This window comes from Nanorana parkeri, unplaced genomic scaffold, assembly GCF_000935625.1.
Source record: "Nanorana parkeri isolate BGI_ZX_2015 unplaced genomic scaffold, ASM93562v1 scaffold57, whole genome shotgun sequence".
Lineage (NCBI taxonomy): Eukaryota > Metazoa > Chordata > Amphibia > Anura > Dicroglossidae > Nanorana > Nanorana parkeri.
In genome coordinates this window covers 528276-548526 of record NW_017306325.1, presented here as the reverse complement: position 1 = coordinate 548526, position 20251 = coordinate 528276, and the positions used below count along the sequence as shown (strand labels likewise).

At 38.3% G+C, this 20251-nt stretch overlaps 1 protein-coding gene across 2 annotated transcripts in view; it reads left to right on the top strand.

Moving 5' to 3' along the window:
- Window positions 1–17936, top strand: part of ROBO1 (roundabout guidance receptor 1) — a 367253-nt gene extending 349317 nt beyond the window's left edge. For both annotated transcript variants that reach the window (XM_018576154.1, XM_018576153.1), the window contains 5 exons: window positions 1733–2139; window positions 2865–3017; window positions 13534–13842; window positions 15008–15201; window positions 16428–17936. In XM_018576154.1, the coding sequence (XP_018431656.1) occupies window positions 1733–2139; window positions 2865–3017; window positions 13534–13842; window positions 15008–15201; window positions 16428–16442 (1078 nt within the window). In that variant the 3' untranslated portion in view covers window positions 16443–17936. The remainder of the gene's footprint in view (window positions 1–1732; window positions 2140–2864; window positions 3018–13533; window positions 13843–15007; window positions 15202–16427) is intronic.
- The last annotated feature ends 2315 nt before the right edge of the window (window positions 17937–20251 follow it).

Genomic DNA, 20251 nt, shown 5'->3' with positions numbered 1-20251 from the left:
TTACTATTGGCTATTTCAATTTGCAATAGCCAATAGTAATCTAGCATTGTACCCGCCCTCTGCTGATGGACCTGATGGGGAACTGCAAAAGAGGGCGGGTACAATGCTAGTTTACTATTGGCTATTGAAATTGAAATAGCCAATAGTAATGTCCCAATGCTTTTGAATGGGAATTTTTCTTTTTTTTTTTTCTCTATTCTGACATCGCTCCGTGTCAGAATAAAGAAAAAAGACACAGCGGGGTTTTTCTCCTTGGCGGCCGGGAGCAGGAGACTCCCGGAGCGCCAGGGAGAGTTAGATGTTTGGAGATCAGTGTCCCTGGTTAGCAACCAGGGACGCTGATCTCTCTGAAAGTGGCCGGAGCCAGCCGTAAGATCATGGCTGGCTCTGCCCAGCTGTCAGAAGCAGGCTGTTGGCCAGCCAATGGCCAGCCGCTCGGCCAGCTTTGGCTTTCAGCACGGCTCAGCGCTCGACTGAGCTGCTCAGCCATGATCGGGAGCTGTACGGGCTATTGTGAATAGCCCGTACAGCACCCCCTCGGTTCTCCTGAACCGAAGGGGTCCTGGGGCCGAAGCCAGCCGAAGGATTGGCCAAAGCTACGGCCAGATCCTTCGGCAGCTTTGTGAATAGACCCCATAGTGTAAGAAAGGAGAATTTTCTTTCATCATCCGATCAGATTTTTCCTACCCTTTCCTTTCCTAAACTTTCCTAAGAAGAATCTGGTTGATTGCTATAGGAAAAACAGCAAATTCTATCAAACTCTTGTGGACAAGGTGCCAGGTATATGAAATTATTGCTTTGTAAAAGAATGCCTGTAAGAAGTGTAATGGGTGTATTTAGCACAGTCCCTACCCCATATGCCACCTGCAGCAGTAGAATGGGGGGAAGTGGGTACAGCGGGTGCTGCTGATGGTACGGTCGATGCAGTGGGTCAGGTGGCTGTGTTAGAGCCGTGCTGTCAGCGGCTCTATGTCCGTTCCTGCCCAGCTCACTGAAGTTAATGGGTTGCCAGGAGCTTTGCCAGCTAGAGCATCCTGCTCAGCTCCCTGCCAAACCAATGACGTCAATGAGCTCAGAGAGATGCCGGACAGAGCATCACAGATTGTCTAGAGCTCTTAGCAACCTGGGACACTGGCGCCAGTCCTAATGAGATGCCACCTGAGACAACCACCTCAGACTGCCTTATTACAGTTACAGCGCTGGGTAAATTCAACAGGGGTGTAGCTACGCCTGGCAACTTTTTTGTGAAAGTGGTGCCCCACATAACATCTTATTATTACAACATATATACAAGTGACTCACACAACATGACTTGTAAGGCATGAAGGCCTCTTTAAGCTAATAAACAAACAATGATGATCTATTAGTGTATTGAAAAGTAAGTCCCTAAGTGCTCCACAGTTATGGGCTGAACAATATATGGTAGCTTTCCTAATTTATTGACTACGCCGCTATTATTCTGTAAGGCAGGGAGAAGAGTAAAAAAGATATACAGCAGCCAATCCAGTTTGCTGAAATCAGATTATGGGATAGATGACTTCTGATTGGCTACTATGATTTACATCAATTTTCACAGCTTAAATCGTTTCACTACCACACTGCAGTCACATGGCACAAATAAAAAATCATATTTTTGTGTAAGTTTTGAGACTTACGTATCACCATAAATATCTAACATCTGCAGTATGGCATTGACTAAAATGTTGCTTTTTATATATTTTTTTTCATGCAGACGACATCAAATAAGCCCTCCACCACCTCCAAGGCCCATATCTCCGCCTCATACTTATGGGTACATTTCTGGGCCGATAGTGTCTGACATGGATACAGATGTCCCAGAAGAAGAAGGAGATGACATGGAGATGGAAACCAAGATCCAGAGCCGCAGACTTAGATTACGTGGCTTGGAGCAGACTCCCGCCTCCAGCATTGGAGATTTAGAAAGCTCTGTAACTGGTTCTATGATCAATGGATGGGGCTCTGCCTCTGAGGAAGACAATGTCTCCAGCGGACGATCTAGTGTCAGCTCATCTGACGGTTCGTTTTTTACAGATGCTGATTTTGCACAGGCTGTGGCAGCTGCTGCAGAATATGCAGGACTAAAAGTAGCAAGACACCAAATGCAAGAAGCAGTGGGAGGTGCGTTGTTTTTAGATTTCTATAGAAATGATAGCTGTCATCATAAACTCATATAACTGACTGTTATAGTAGCTGACTTAGATACTATGTCGATTGACTTCTATGGGCAAATGCAGCATGAATTTGAGATCAGTTTAAGATGCTTCTATAGTCATTTAGAGTTCATTGCAGGTGCAGTTGACCTACATTAGACCTGCTTCTGTTGCCTTTGCATTTGCAAAGTCTTGTTTGGGGAGAGATGCAGTTCCAAGCACCCAAAAACACATTGACACTGTTTCTAATGTATTCAGAAGCATCCATCGTTGATAGAGATCAATTATATGTTTGAGAATTTATCTTCTGTCTAGTCTGGAAATGAGATCCAGCACAGTCTTCTCACTAAAAGAGTAGTATGCACATAAGACTGCTGCTCTTTTGTAAAAGGAGTGGTCTCTCCACGTGGTCTGACTCACCCCTCACTGAGTCACAGTTCTGCAATCAGAAAAGTTCACATTCCCTATTGTTTGCAGGACTCTAGCTGGGGTATTTTAGACCACTGCAGAGATACAAATGCTATAACATTAAAAGCAGGGGTCTTTGCTGGAAACTAGAGAGAGTCAGGCAGCTATGTGAGCCATTATTCATGTCTTCATTGCAGATATAGTTAGCTTGGAAAATAAAGTTATCACAAATTTACAAAAAGGTGAAGCGTAGTATGCTTACCCTCTCACATTCTCCTTTCTCAGGCCGTAGACATTTCCATCCAGCTCACTGTCAGAGGCCCACGAGTCCCGTGTCTACAGATAGTAACATGAGCACTGCTGTTATACAGAAAAGTCGCCCGGCCAAAAAACAGAAACACCAACAAGGACATCTCCGAAAAGACGTCTACACAGATGGTGAGACTCATTTAAATACAACACAATTAGGTTTTTATTACAGTTCATTTCAATGCATATGGCGTGAAGCTTCTCTCCAATTTTTTTTCCAAGTTTTAAATTTTTGGAGGTCTAATTTATTTTTAATGTGTTTTAGCACATGTTATCGTTCTAATTAATCTTGTTCAGCTATCAATGTAGAATGTCATTTTGCAGTTTGCGTTCTCCTGAAACAAAATGGGGTTTTCTACCTTTAGCAGGTTTAAAGCAAACAAACTTAATTTTGATGTTCACAGTGATATTAGCTTAAAAATGCAGCTGATGAAAGCCAAGGTTCTTATATTTGAGGTAATGCACTGATTTCTATAACACTGTAATACATTTCAGAAGTTTGGAAAACATTTTCTAGTCATTGAAAATAACACCCCTATTTTAAGCATACCAGTGCTATTGCCAGACATAGGCAGGAAAGCCAAGTAACCAGGTTGGCTTGACCCCAGGATCCTACAGATAACTACTGTACTACAGATGATGAAATGTGTGCAGTTTGTTCTCCCTGACATCTAATCCAGAAGCTACAGCTGTATGGTGCCCCTCATGACCTTATTGCCGTGCAGTATAACTTAACAGATGAACAGCCCTATTTAAGATAATCATGTGAACCAGAACCTGAACAATTAAGTTTTTTTATTATCAGGATTTAGTAGACTTTTGTTGAATGTACTCATTGGGGGAGGAGTTTGGTTTGGTTTCTAAATTGAAAAGCAGAAAGTGCATATATTATATTGCATCCTACCACTCCTTAGATGTGGTAGCTGCATACATTTTCTTTGTTACAGCAAGTACAGAAAATACCCATTGACCGTAAAAGAAATGAGGTTTCCTTGTCACTTCTTGTGAGCTGAAAAGAAAGCACAAATATCCTTATTCTCATATAAACTACTTATCCCATTCTTACCAAAGCCACAGGTTTGCTTTATTATCCTTCCTAGTGTATACTTAATTTCACTATTCCTCTCCATCCAAGCTCGAGAATCAAAGGCAATACCCAATACTTCCAGTTATGAAAGTGAATGTTACTCACTTCATGTTACATTGCTGAGTCTATCAGCACTGTTAAAAGTTCAAAGACCTGAGTAAGCTATGATCCTGGAGACTCATATCTTACGCATTGATTTTCTTAGTTCCCAGAGCAGAATGGAGTGGCAGAGGAACAAAAGGAAGGGCTACATTAAACTGAACATTTATTGCGTAGAGACTGTTTAAGTGAATAACCACCATCTGCCATCTCTAGTCTGGGCCTTCATGTTGCTATGGAACATATTGGGTGAGTTCCAGTAGTAACCAATCAGATCCCAGCTGCCATTTCTTAGTGCAGGCAAGAAGTTAACAGTTGTAATCTGTTTGCTAAACACAGCTCCCTCATACCTACTGCATGCAGCGTTTAAACATCATTCCTATTGTGCGCATTTTATAACTGACCTTGCTCGAAGAATATGGATAAGTCTGTTCAAAGAACACAGATTGCGTAGTAGGTGCTACTATAAAAATACCTTCCTTCACCTCGAAAGAGCCTTTGTAATTATCTCCATTTGACATGAAAAGCACACAATTACAGAACATAAGGATAGTCTGTTGCATTATGTGTGTTTTACTAATGGAAGTAATTAGCCCATTACCAACAATGAAAGCTTGCCTCGGAAAGTATATATTATAAAAAATCAATCCATTGACTGCATAATGATGAATTATTTTCATTTTGCCCATGATAGACAACTGATGTAAACTGCAGTATTTTCCAACCCGCACTTATCGGCAATCAATACACTTAACTTGCTGACACTGAATTCCAAGTTTATTGATTTAGATTTAAAACCAATTATTTGAAAATATTCCATTAGCCGTGCAGAAATACCATTGCAAAATCAGTTGTAAGTTTCCCTCAAGCACAATTTGGAGATCCTCTGCACTTAAACTGTTGGCTGTTTAAGGGGGCCTCCCTCTCCCTGTTGGGCTTTTCATTTAATTACAAAAAATTACAAAAAAAAGCAGCAATTCAAACTCAGCATTCAAAGCTAGAGTTTTCAAAGCTGTAGTTGCTGATTTCCTCTATAGCCCAAAGTGTATGTATAGTCCTAACTTTTTTTTAGATTTGTATACAGCAAGGAAGGGTAAAAAGCCTTGCTAGGTTAGTTTTGTTGCTGCCTCTGCACTATTGGAGAAATGGCCCTTCAGTTGCTGCCCCAGAGACACAACCAGAAGTAAGAACAATTCGCCTCTTCTGTTCTCTGGCAGGCTATTCTCCCATGTTTCATGTTTTATTTTTAAATGTTTTCACACTTTATATAAACATGACTTATCTGCTGTTTCATATTATAGTTACTCTATGGTCGCTTGCTGAGATTTAAATCTCCATACAAGTTGATGAAATATTTATAGCCATACCAGTAGAAATGGCACATTTGAATAGAAAGACTTTTGCACGACATTTGAAATAGCTGAAAAAAGGGCTGCAGCTTATTGAAACCTTTATTGCTGAGCATAAGCTGATTACTGTAGCCCATTGCACTGCACAATGTTTTGCTGATTGGTTGTACAGAGCTCTGTGGCACCAGGTCTAGTCCAGAAGTTGGATGGGAGTCATTTATTTATAATACATTTTCCTTGAATTTTTCACTTGTGCAGCAGATGCATTGGAATTTTAGGGTTAGGATGTTTGCTCTGATCCAACATACAGTGTATCATATTATTTCAATGCTTTCATTGTAATCATCTTAGAAAAATTACCCTAATGCCTGAAATACTTTATATATAGATGTTTCCAGAGACACAAAAAGAACCTTATTATAACTGTAGCTAAAAATCGCTTAAAGTTGTTGCTGGACAAAGATGTGAAATAAACTGGGATCTTGGTGCCTAACACTGGCACAGTGGCTTAGCTAGGGCCTGGCTGTTGGTTGCACAACCTGAGGATAATTTTAATACTGGTTTTTAGTGGTTAGCACTTCTGCCTAGCAGCACTGGGATCCCTGGTTCAAATCCCAGTAAGAACACTTACTACAAGGAGTTTTCATGTTCTCCCTGTGCCTGCGTGGGTTTTCTCTGGGTACTCTGGTTTCCTCCCACATTCTAAGACTTGCTTGAAGATTTATTGGCTCCTATCTAAATTGACCCTGGATGTATGCTTATGAGATAGGGATCTTAGATTGTAGACTCCTTGAGGGCAGGGACTGATGTAAATGCACAGTATGTAAAGTGCTGCGTAAATTGTCAGCGCTATAGAAGTACTTACAGTAAATAAATAATAAAATAAATAATGCAGCTATTGTAAGTACTTGAATTTTAATCTCATAACTAGATCCTTGAAATACAAATACAGGTGAAACTCGAATAATTAGAATATCGTGCAAAGTTCATTTATTTCACTAATGCAACTTAAAAGGTGAAACTAATGTATGAAATAGACTCATTACATGCAAAGCAAGATAGTTCAAGCCGTGATTTGTCATAATTGTGATGATTATGGCTTACAGCTCATGAAAACCCCAAGAACCCCAAATCCACAACCTCAAAAAAGTAGATTATTACATGCAATCAATAAAACAAGGATTGTACATAGAACAATATAGGACCTCTGAAAAGTACAAGCATGCATATGTACTCAGTACTTGGTTTGGGCCCCTTTTGCAGCACTTACTGCAATTACTTTTGCATGATATTCTAATTATTCGAGTTTCACCTGTACTTTGACAAGTTCATATGTATATCATTTGTGTATGTAGCTGCACTGTTTAGCTGAAGTCAAGCTTGGTCGAAAGCTGAATTTTTCAGTGGGTGCCCCTAGCGGTAAAGAGACAAATGTTTTTTTTTTATTAGGGTTGTGTCTTCTATGTATTAGTTGCCACTTCAACTGGCAAACTACTACATAATGTGGTACTTGAGGACAATTTTGAGGAAAATAAGCATGAAGGCCCCTAATCATCTCTTTCCATGTCTTCACACACAATATTGATCTCTTTTGAAAAGGAAATACTTGTTTTCCAAAGAATTCTGTGGGGTAAATACGAGCAGTATTATGTTTGAAGAGAAAAGCCCTTAATGAAAACGCCTCAGGTGGTGCACTTTTTTTTATTAAACTGCTACATTCCTTCCTCTTCTGCCTTTCAAAGGAAAACAGCTCGCAAGCCACGCTGGAAATTTATGTTCTGTACGTTTTCCTATTTTTTGTCATTTTGTCAGCCTTAGTAAATTTGTTGATGGGGACGCTCGTCTCCTGCATCTCTTGCCTTGCCGCCTCCCGCTTCTTAGCAACAGCAATCTGATTAGGAATTTCATTACCAGTCAGCAATTTTTCAAAGAGGGGCATCATTTCCCATTATCATATGAAAGCTTAATATTATAGATTCTTATCAATGGCTACACAAGGGCTTCACAGTTTTTTTTTGGCTTGCCCGTGAATAGCAGGTACTTGATAGGAAAAAATGACAAGGCACACAGCAGGAAGAGCACAAGCAATTTTGGAATGAGTGGTCTGCCTTTATTATCTCTTCTTTGCCTTGAGTATATGCTCAGGAGCCTATATCTGAGATTAGAGGACATTTAACAGAAACATGACAGTGTACCTGGACAGGATGGCTCCTTCGCAGACTCTGACTGTCAGCAAAACTGAGATGTTTCAGGATTATCTGATCTTAGGAGGTTATTGCAGTGGGAGTAGCTGGTTACAAGGTTTATTATTGTTCGGGTCAGAAAAATGCATTTTAGGAGCTATTTAATATGCATTATTAGGCAGATATTAAAAATAGTTTCTAAAAAATAATTAAAGGTGCCTATAGCCAGCCGTGAAAGCACTTTTGGAGGAAAGGATTGAAGAAGCCAACTGATAAGTTGAATCACCTGCCCTTTCACCCATGAGAGTCCATTACTCTGCTTAAACCAGCACTTGAAGTCCTCATGAAGGGGCAACATTATAGCCCCTGGAAAATGTTGGCTTGTTACCTTTGGGCTTCTCTGATAAAGTAAATTGACAACTAAACTTGCGGTATAGCATTCTTGTTTTCCCTACACCACACTGCAGCCCTGCCGCTGAGCATTTAAAATACCCGTGTAAAGTATTAGTACACTGTTAGTAGTTAGTAACTAGTGTATTAGTAGTACACTGGCTGTTGGGGGGGGGCAGGTTTGTGTGGTAATTTCATTTGCCTAAATTTGGTGAGAAAATAGATTACCCTGTAAAGTAGATCTAAACCCAATCATTAAAATCTCATATAAGCTGTAACATTTGTTGTTTTAAAGCTGGTTAACAAAATACTCGGCTATCCTACTATGGAGGTTCTTTCTTAAGCAACTATGCTTCTGCATTGTCACCCTGTCACATGCATTCAAGTAATCTTGTTAGTAATGGGGAGGTATGGTCCACCATTGCCAGTGTCAGTAAAGCGATAAAAGAGACTGGAGGAGATCAGCAGCACTGAGACGCCAGAAAATAATGATTAAAGGTGAAAACATTATTTTATGGAAGGCAGTATGGTAATTGTTTATGATGTGCAGTGTTTTAATAAACTAAATCTCATCCAGTTACAGGCTGCAGTCACACCATATTCTTATGTACCATGGACGAAAATAGACATTTTTGTACGTGTTTCTGCTTTAAGCATGTTGTGACGATCCCCTTTTAGTTTCGCTAGATGCTAAAGTGAACGTCCACAGGCCACAATACTGCAGGCTCAATTCTCTTAATGCACATTAGTGAATTGCATCAGATGTGCAGAAGGTCCATTAATTAATATTGATTTTTTAGAAGAAGGGGATTATCCTGTGCTGGAACACAGGAAAATTCAGGCCGGTGTGAACAAGTCCTAAAGCAAATTGAGCTCTACATTTAATGCACCTTTGCAAAGGGCTGATAGAGGAATAGATAATCCTAATGACCTTATGGAAATTTAACACCCTTTTAAAAACATGATGGTTACCTTTATTCATCTTCTGTTTATTTCTTAGCAAACTGAGCCTTACAACCTGCATAAAATAAAAAAAATTAAAATGGAGAGAAACAAATGAAAATTCATTGAATTTCCATCCTCATTTGGAAAAGGAATAATGTAGAGAGATGCTGCTTGGCCTTAGTGGCCATTAGAATGCACCCTGCATTAACGCAGTAAATTTGATATATGTGATCAATATAAGTTGTGTCTTATTCAGCATATTGTCTAAAATAGACTCCCGCTCCTTCCTAATGTCAGCGCTTCAATTAGTAGGCCTGTAATGTAAGTATAAATAGCAAATTTCTGTCAAATTAGTCGCTGCTGTTTCCAGTTTATTCAGCTTTTAGTCATTTTAATGCTCATTTAGATATTACACGCACCGTTATTGCAAGGCAAAGTAAGGCAACAACTCCTGGTTTTGCTTTCTTTGTCAAGCACTTTATGCTCTTTTTTTCTAAGGAAAATGTACCATATCCTGCAGCAGAATAGTCGTAGCAATGCAGGTCTCCACATGTTTTGTCAACCAGAAGCTGCCATAGTAAACTTTACATATTTACATGTAATACAAAACTGGATCAGAATGATGTATCTAAGTACAGTAAATGAACCATTATCCGGCATTCAAGGCAACTGGCACTCTCACAAAATATGTCCTAGATTGTGTTTTTTTCCAGTGGCTTGATGCACACCACTAAAACATTGTTGGTTGCTTGGTGCACACTAAAAAATTTGGTTTGCAACTAAATATATTTAGTTGCTAACAAAATAATTTGTTTACATCTTGCTGCCGGAGGCGGCTAGATTCTGCAGTCAGCAGCTGAATGTAAACAACAGTGAGAAATAGCCAGCCTGCTGTTGGCTTTTTCAAATTGCAATAGCAAGATGGCTATTGCACCCACCCACTGAGCAGAGGAGTGGACCTAAGAGAGATAACTTTTTAATTGTCCGCTCCTCTACTCAGTATCTTATCTCTCAAGCAACCAGAAACTACAGTTATCCGGAACCTATATCGATCTCTGTAGGTGCCAGATTTCTTGGAGTTTACTGTAGTTCAATAGGCTAATTTAAAGTAGATGTAAATAACTAATCCCTAACTGGATTACATTTCCAGGGTTATTCACAAAAGGGTGAAGAGTTAGGACAAGGCAGGAGAAGTGTACAATCTAGACCAAAATAGCTGATTTGGAAAAATTCTCCAATTCAGCTATGTTGTCCTAGATTGTTCACTTCTCCTGCCTTCTCCTAACTCTTCACCCTTTTGTGAATAACCCTGTTAGTTTGCTGTGTAGACTGTGTATCATAAACAACTGCCGTGTATTTTTCTCTGTACATTTTTTTATCCTTCTTCCATCTCGGTGCTTCTAATCTTTTTCAACCTCTTTCAATTACTTCCTGTCTATGTGCATTTTCTCCACCATTGGCAACACATTATTACTCTGGACCAAGTTTCTGATTGTGAACAGTGGACCATGTGTCATCACGGATACATGTAGTCACCACCAGGAGTGCATCTGGCAGGTTGACAATGCAGAAGAAAAATTGGCAGACATTTGTCACCCTATAACAATAAGTACCTGAACACAGACCTTCATGGCAGGATCACCAGGGATTATTTTAATTGAAGATTTAAAAAAACGACTTTTAAAATTACATTAACATCAACAAGCTTCTGTAAGGTTTTAGCGATCAAGTGTAGAACACAAATATGTAGTGTATGCATCTAATGGCCATAATAATATACAATATGGAATGTTGTATCACCTACTGTAAATGGCAAGGATATTAGATTTCACCATATAGATACGCAAGGTTGCTGACTGAATACATTTCTAGGTGACAGAATTCCAAAGTCAATCCAGATAGTCTTAGGGGTCTATTCACAAAGCTGCCGAGGGCTCTCAGCGCTCGACTGAGCCGCTCGGCCGTGATCGGGAGCTGTACGGGCTATTGTGAATAGCCCGTACAGCACCCCCTCGGTTCTCCTGAACCGAAGGGGTCCTGGTGCCGAAGCTAGCCGAAGGATCGGCCGAAGCTACGGCCAGATCCTTCGGCAGCTTTGTGAATAGACCCTTTAGTCATTTATTGGTATGGTATTCTTGTAATACGCCAATACTAATAGCTTGAGAGACAGTGATAGACAACCCACAAAATGCCACACTCTTCAATGGTCAGTTTACCAAGGGACACTCTGCTTTCTGTACTAATATGTAGTGTTTAATTTAAATATTTATTCATTTACAGTATTCAAACAGTATAAACTGTCTAAATTGTGTGTATAGATATAAATGATATGAACTGGCTTTGACACTTAAAGTGACCCTTACAATTTTTTCTGCTATCTCATGTGCATAGAGGCATTTGTAAGGTCTTAATTGTTCCCTTTCTCATGTCACAGCTCTGCAGCAATCCCTAGATAGCATTTGTGTATTATCAACTTTATCTTTATAAGTCTAATGTCCATGAAGAGTTGCCCAGATACAATAATGTTATCCCTTCTTTCGGAATTGCCTGGATTTTTATTCCAGAAGTTGACAGCATAGCTATTAGGAAAAAAAAATACTTCCAGCTTATCGGTAAGGGGGGATCATCACTGTGTCTGGGCATACTTCATAGACACCAGACTTTTGGGTAAACTTGATTTTCACACATAGGGGTCTATTCACAAAGCTGCCGAGGGCAGCCGAGTGAATGACCGATCAGAAGTGAAGTTGCACGGCTCAGCCGAGCCGATGCATATGCGACCGGCTCGACCGAGCCGCTCGGCAATGATCGGGAGCTGTACGGGCTATTGTGAATAGCCCGTACAGCACCCCCTCGGTTCTACTGAACCGAAGGGGTCCTGGGGCCGAAGCTAGCCGAAGGATCGGCCGAAGCTACGGCCAGATCCTTCGGCAGCTTTGTGAATAGACCCCATAGTTTTCACATCTGCTATCTGGAGATTGTGAGAGAGCTGTGAACTGAGAGTGGGCGCAATAAAGTACTTACAACAGTCTTTGTACACAAGGACTGTTAGATTGGATAGCAGAATAAACAGCAGAGGTCACCTTATGTTATGTGTAAGTTCCTATTATTTATATTTGTATGCACAACTTAATGTTTAAATACTGTAACTGATTAAATAATATAAATTCCTTGGTACAAATATACAAGTAAAATTTAGATGCAAATGCAAATGTTTCTATTATTTAGCACATCACTTTACATTCATTTTTGGTAAGGAAACCCCAGCCCTGGCATTCCTTGCTTTGGGGCTTTTGGCACTGAAAACATGTTAACATTTTTAAGCTTCTCTAAGTGGCTCTAACATTTGAAGCACTCCCCTCACTTTCTCTGCAATAGCCCTTACCTAACCCTTAAATGTGACTCATGGGGGTTTACTTAAAATGGAAGTAAATGAAAATGTAAAAATAAAGAAAATGGGGCTGGAGCTTTTAGCCCTAACGTGCCAGTTGCACAGCATATTAGCACATTATGGCAGACTTACCTGTCAAACCAATCCCCTCCAGAGCTGTGCTCCTCCCTCTCTGGTGCTTCCATCTTTGTCTCAGTCCTCTTCCCAGTTTTTAGTCTTTGGCTGCTTGATTGGCCAGGCCACAATGACATAACCACCCAGCATACTTTATGTCGGCATGTCAGGTGTGTGCACTGAGCTGTGCATGTGCAGCTCAGTGTACAGAAAAACAAAACCTGCTGAATGGCATCAAGAAGCTTTTATCACAGAAGACACATCCACAGTGTCAATTTATGATATAAAAGGCCTGTCAATTTGCAGTTTACCCTTCTTCCGCTTTAACGCAAATAGGCTGTTCACTTTGTAAGGGAATTTTCACTTTGCAAGGAATTCTTTTAGATTACTGAATTAATAGAAAATCTGCCATCATCCAATCATGTGCATTAGGGATGCACCTATACCATTTTTTTGGTATCGAGTACGAGTACCCATATTTTTTGGGGGGGTACTCACTGGTACCAAATACTGATACCGAAAGTCCCATTAAGGAAGCCGGATGGCGTGTAATGACTCGTCGCCAAGTTTCCTGATACCGAAAGCTCTGGTATCTGGATAAGTATCGGGAGCATTTGGGCAAGTACGCGTACTTGCCCAAATACTCTGTATTGGCACCGATACCGATGCTAGTATCGGTATCAGTACATCTGTAATGTGCAAGCAAAACATCCCTTGCAAAGTGAAAATTCCATTACAAAGTGAACAGTATATTTGTCTTTAGTAAATCAACCCCAAAATCTTCCTCTCTGCTGAATGCTCAACTTCACACTTACATTTAATACTTTACACATAACCTGATCCTAAAATGTAAGCCCATCCACAACATTTAAAATAGGCCTTAAACATAGAGAGTGCCAGTCATCAAGCCACAGTAATTATGATTGATCATTTTACACTGACAAATCCACCAGGATTGTTACTGATAGATATTTAAAATGCATGGTCACTATGAACTGTCAGTTCACAATACATTATAAACAAATTCAGCTATAACTATATATATATGTTTTAGTCGTACATGAAACATGTTTCTTTTTTTGTCTAGATTTACCACCTCCACCGCTGCCACCTCCAGCCATTAAATCTCCAACTGGACCTTCCAGAGCACTGCTCGATGTACGTTCTGGCATGCCACAAAAGTATATGTTGGCAGAACAAAGACTAGACAGGCCAGCAGAAAGGAAAGGCCCCAATTACAGAGGGAGGGATGGAGTGGATAGCAGACAACACCCTGAAGTTCGGACAAATTCAGGAGAGAAAAGGGAATCTCTAGAGCAACACATTGATGGGCGAATGAAACGAGGGAAACTAGCAAAGAAAGATGGCACACCAACAAAAGCCTCTCAAATACAAGGTAAGTCATTTATACTTACCATTCATTACTTGTGCCAATACTGAAACAAACCATAGTCTACAGCCAGCAGAATGACCACTCTGGAATATGTTGAGAGAAGGATTGGCAAATGCCATCAAACCTTCTCCTGCTTTTACAAATATAGACTAACAGAGACAGTGAGAGGGCTGATTACAGTGTCAGTCTACCTAAAAATAATATTTAAAACTGGGGTGGGTGTGGGCAGTTTCAAACACCCTCTGATGTATTATCTACCCCAAGAACTTTGGTAATAAGAACCCTAGAGTTAAATTCAAGTCACCAGTCACTATGGATGGCTGAAAAAAGCTGTTGCATTCTTTGTTTATTTTTATTATACATTTTTGAGGGTTCAGCAGCAAGGATTCCACAGTTTGGTAGATGGAGTAAAGAGCTCTAATGGGGTAACTTCACCCCTGGCAATACATGGGAGAACAGCATGTGATTCTGTTCACCACTGTTTATATGCCCATAATTGAATAAACAGACTTGAGAGAAATTAGTCCTATGGTGATGACAGCCTTTTACCAGATTTTCTACAGAATAGATATCAAATTCAAATGCATAATTGTCTTACAGGAGAATAATGCTATTGAGCCATAATAGATGACATTTCTGCATTTGTTCTCATAACCCAGTGTCAGTGTAAACATGGAACTCGTGTCATAGTACCATGGGTTATCCAACCATGATTGCTCCTGTAGTCCTTTGCTTCTGTCATTTAGGCTAACAAATGGATTCACATTTCTAAATATTATATTATTGAGATTTTAGGGCTCATTCACAGCATTTGCATTGGGCTGCGTTGCTCAACGGAGGCCCAGTGCAATAGCAAGCTGAATTACATTGTTTCAATAGGCTCAGTTCACAGCAATGTGTTGTGTTGGGTTAAAATGGGACATTCTGCGTTTCAACACAGCACAACTCGTTAAAACATTTCATAGCACACTGCAATGCATGCTAAGTTTTTGTGTGTTTAAAAAGCTGATGTCAAAGCACATCAACTCAAGTGCATTTAGCATACATCAATGTACGGTAGATGCAATGGAAGTGGTGTAAATCCATACTTATTGGTATTGTTCTGTTTTCATTTTGCTGAGTTCCTATTCTTCACACAATATTAATTGATACACGTTGTCTTCTACAGAGGATATCTTGCCATATTGTAAACCATCATTCCCCACATCAAATAATCCTAGAGATCCTAGCTCCTCCAGCTCTATGTCTTCGAGAGGCTCGGGTGGAAGACGAAGAACAGATCAACCAGCAGGAAGAAGAAATGCAGCAGAGATGCAGCTTTTAGGGTCATATGAACGTACAGTTGATGAAGATGACATTGAGGTAAACCTGTACTGACAACTGCCAGGCAAAGGAAAAGCCGGGACCTGCACATATCTTTCAAAATCTGCTTCAGCTCTCAGGAGTCCTGAAAGCTGGGGTGGTTTTTAAGCAAATATCAGGTTTGGCTGGCAATGGAGAGTTGTAAACCACTTTCTCCTACCTCCTGTTGCTCAGGCACCAGGATGTAAGATGTTGATCACCGCAAGTGCACTAGCCTGGTAAACTAAGTCCAAATTAATATATAATAGTTTAAAATCACTGACAAGCAGTGATTTGTTGGCTCTCAATGTCCTCACAGTAAGCTCTGTCAAAACTTTAGAAAAACGTGACAGTCAGCAATGTATGCTGCAGGAGCAGTAGCAGTGGTCTCTATGAGGAGTTTAGAGAAGTTTTGGCAGACTTTCCTGTGAGGACATTCAGAACCAACTAACGATGATCAGATAGATGAGTTTATATGTTTTATTTACTTGTCAGTGATTTTAATCTATTATATATCAAAATTCTGTTTGACTTCGTGCACAAGACCAGTGCACTTGTGATGTTTTTTACATTTTAGTCAGTTTGCTGGAGAAATCACAGCTGGGAAAGGGCAAGGACACAGAAAACTGTCAGTTCACATTGTTTTGATGCCACATTTAATTTTATGAGATAATAAATATACTATATATATATATATCTATATATCTATATAGATATATAGATATATATATATATAGATAGATATATAGTATATACTCACATATATTTGTTCAGCTACATTTTCAAACCTACTGTAAATCCCAAAGACAGAGGTGTTTTCTGTTTTAGGAAACAAACTTTCATATTATGTGTATCAGTGGCTTTGTTTTGAAATTAACTTCAGGAAAATAATAAGTTTAATAATAATAAGCATATTCTTTGTATTTACAAGTGTGCATAGAAGGGAGTTCTTATTTAAGTTTTCATAAAATAAATGATTTTCTCTGTTGCAACTTAATTTCCTGATTTTAAATGTAGCCTTCACTCTTATTTATGGTAGGCGTTTGGCTCAACCCCATAAATCATACTTTAAAAGCATAGATTTTTATCATGGTTGCTTTCATTAGTAAAAATGAATTGGCTAACCCCGGGAATTGAAATATTATGTTGCTTTAGTAAGGGCATTAAAACTACTTGGGGAATAACTGATGGAGAAGATTAGTTGAAAGAAATATATGTTCAAACCATTTTGTCATTTTGTTTTACAGGAAACAGAAAGTTGAAAGATAAAGATGGAAATGTTGGAGATTCTATCAGATAATAAATTCCTCAAGATGCCTCAAGATGAAAGACCTTATGCCAGAGATACTGTTCAGTGCAATCAGATTGTACGCGTTCGTTCATTTTATACACATAACAGCTGAGAACCTTTTTCGCTTTACTTGTTTACACCCTCTTTGTATAAGGCCACCTTGACGTAGCCCCCAGCACCCCAAAAGCAGCACTTAATCTAGGCACCTTCTTACTGCTCCAGCCACAAAGGCAGGTTGTCAAGTCTCAAGGTGTTGGTGCCAAGACTGCTGCTTTAGAGAAACAGACAGCCAAAGGTGCCAAGACTGGAATTGTAAGCTTTCTGCCCACCAAGCTCTCCTAGAACAACTCTTGCCTATCAAGCTCCATTGGGAAGTAGCGCAGAGCGTTGCCTTCAAACCACCAAAGCACCAGTGTCTATCCATAGACTAGAGCAGCCACTCAAACAATGAGAATCCATCTGCAAATGTGTAATATTTTCACAACTGACCATAAGGTTTCATTAGGTGAAAATGCATATAACCCGGGATGTTTTTGTTGTAGACCTGAAATTACTGTCCAGCAGTATTGACCTTCATTGCCCTACTTTATAAAGCAGTATGGAGGTGATTTCATTGTAAATATGTACTTTTTCATAAATTTCTGTGGTACTTGTCTTCTTCATTGTCCATCATTAAAAGTATCTTTGGTATTACATCCTATTGCTCATGCGGAAGTCAAGCCAGTCAAATGCCTGGTGGTCTTGGGATTCATAGAAAAAAAATCTTACAGAAAATCATTTATTTTTCCATTCAACAACATTTGTAGGAAAAAAAAGAAGAAAAAACAAAAAGTATAACATTTGTAATAAAACACCAAGTAAAAAAAAGTGCTAACCCTCTTTGGTTATTTATCAGATGGCGCCTCTTCGCAAAGTCAGTCCCGCTGAGAAAAGAAAAGTGCCACTTCAGGAAATTTGATTTGATATGGTTATTTTGTAATGCACTGTTTTGTTGGTTTTAAAAGCACAATCACTAAACTTTATTTTTAAACCATTGCAACTATTAACCTTTTTTTTGTCTTATTGAAAATGTCAAAAAATCATTATTGTTATTATTATTTTTGTTAATGCATTTTATTAATGTTGAATTTATTGTCAGATTGTTTGGAAAGTTAGCCGATGGTGAAATATATTTGGTTCTGTGTATGTCTTTATGAATAAGTTGTGTCAAGGCTGTGTTTTATCATCACTGACTAAAAATTAATCTCTAGAAAAAAATAATTTTTAGCCTTTCTCCAAGGGAAATGTGTCTCTCTGGGGTCAGTCAGTAGTGACAAAAAAGGCTTATTGCACATCTCTTAATATTTATTTATGCCATAGTAAGGAACTTGACCGAAAAAAAACACTTAAGGTAATTAAAAGGCATCTGAAAAAATAGCTCCATGTATGTAGTTTTGGTCTAAAAAGACATTAAAATTTTAACATGATAAATAAGAACACTTTTTCTTTTCTTATTGCAATAGGAAAATACAAGCATTTTGCAATCAATTATAAGAAGAACAATTATATGAAACTCAAATGGGGAGTTTTGTTTATATTCCCCAACTCCTTAAATACACATAAAATCAAAAGTTCAGTGGAAATCCATGTAACTTTTTTTTAGAATTTATTTTTTATATTTCATCTTTATCAAGCTGCGAGGAGAGTTTCACTTATCATATTTTTATATTAGAAATTTAAGCTAAAAAATTGTCCGTATTGAAAACAGCCAGCAGAGTCCTAGTTCCTGCTTCTATGGTGTAAGTAAATGAAATTCCAATTTTTCATGGCATAAAATACAGCATAAACTGGATAAACTGAAATGGAAAACAAAACATTTTTACAGCAATTTGAATAATTCTGCCAATCTCAAAATAGCACATATGTGCTATAAATTACCACATAATGTTTTCTGTCCATGAATGTTGTACCTGGTATATTGTGAACCTTAAGTTGCCAATGGTGCTAAAGCATAAACTTTTTTTTATTTTTTTTAACATGGCGGCCTTAAGGTCTCAAAGAACCAGAAGTGAAATACTTTCTTTTGTTAAAAAAAATCTTTATTTTAAACAAGTAAAACACTTTCAAAGTTTGAGAATCGTAAGGGAACAAACCATGTGATTATTGTTTTTATTATTGTTCATTTAAGAAAACGTCTTATTTTTAGCCATAATTTTGCATACTGAGGATCAGATAATCCAAAACATAAGTTTTTGTCACATTATTTATTAAAACTGTTCTCAAGTACCTTCCTTGTGTTTCGGTGTTTTCTTTATTCATTTTACCATGAAATGTTTCCAGATAATTACACAGTAATTTTACATGAAGGTCTCTGTTCAGTTATTAACCTTACTATAAATTGTAATGAAGTTCCACTTAGGTTTGTGTGGGAATTTCCTGTTATTGATGAGAAAACTAAAACCTATGTTGCCACAAAGAATATCTAAGTCTTGTTCATTCTTTTCTACAATTTAGTTTAGTAATTTAATCTGAAAAGTTATAGCAAAATTTGTGCTGACCAGTAAAAGAATTATAATTGCAAGGTTAGGTTGCTTGCATGCACTTCATGGCCATTGAGTTCCTGTTTAACCTATAGCTAAGATCTTAAGTGCCTGCTGTTTCTTTGAAACATTTATAAGTTTACTTAACCTTTGTCATGGTTGTTTGCAAGCCTTTAACCTTTCTTTCTGAGATGAACTGATATGTGGTGACCCAAAAGCATTCAAAATCACTATACTGAAATTATAGAGCATGTTAAGGTGATTAGAAGAAAACTGTTTTATAACCGTAATATAAATATAATAATAATAATATTGCTATATTGGATTGATTGAATAATATTGGATAAATATAATAATAATATAATAATAACAAAGGGACAGTAGTTTAACTTTCCCTTTTTCGATACAAAATTAGAAAACAGACCCAGTTGTAAGGTTACCTGTTCATATTTAATATGCATTAATATACATAATGTGTTTACATTTTCAACTGCTGTTTTTAGAGTTTGTAAAAGAAAAAAAAAGATTAATTTCCTGAAAGCACAGAACCAGTAGGATAAAAAGATGGTGCTACTAATTTTGTAGGGCCAGCGATAATTGCGCAAATGTTCATCAAATCAATAACAAAACAATAAACATACACAATTAAATAAATAAAAACACATAAAAATTAGTATCAGCGCACGCCAAAAAACATAATTTACAAGATTCTGACTAAATCTAAAAGATAAAACTTTATTGAGGTAATAAAAAACAAATATTTGGAAATTTGAGATTGTGCTTTTTTGCAAAATGGTAAAAAAAACCCAAGGAACGCAAAACTGTAAATAAGCAACTTATGTTTAAAAATCTGTGTTGTGCTAACGCCTGGTCTGCAGTGCCGTTTGTACACTGTGTTAAGCTTTGTGCTGTGATAAAATTATGCAGACATATATTTAATTGCAACACAGCATATCACAACACACAGCAGTGCATTGCAATGCATCACAACGCATTGCCATGGGCTGCCACACAGTTAAATTAATGTTATTTTAAATATAAAAAATCAAGCAGTGTGGTGTTTTCTAATAACGGAGCGCATGTGCATAATATGGTGCACACAGCTGCATAAGTATTTTATGTGTGTGTAGGGGGTTGTTGTGTTTTATTACTTTTTTATTTTGGGGGGGGACTTCAGGAAAATATGAGGGGTCTAAATAGACCCCTGACATTTCCCTTTTGAAATAGAAAAGGAAATTGAGGACACAGAGTCCCAATCTCT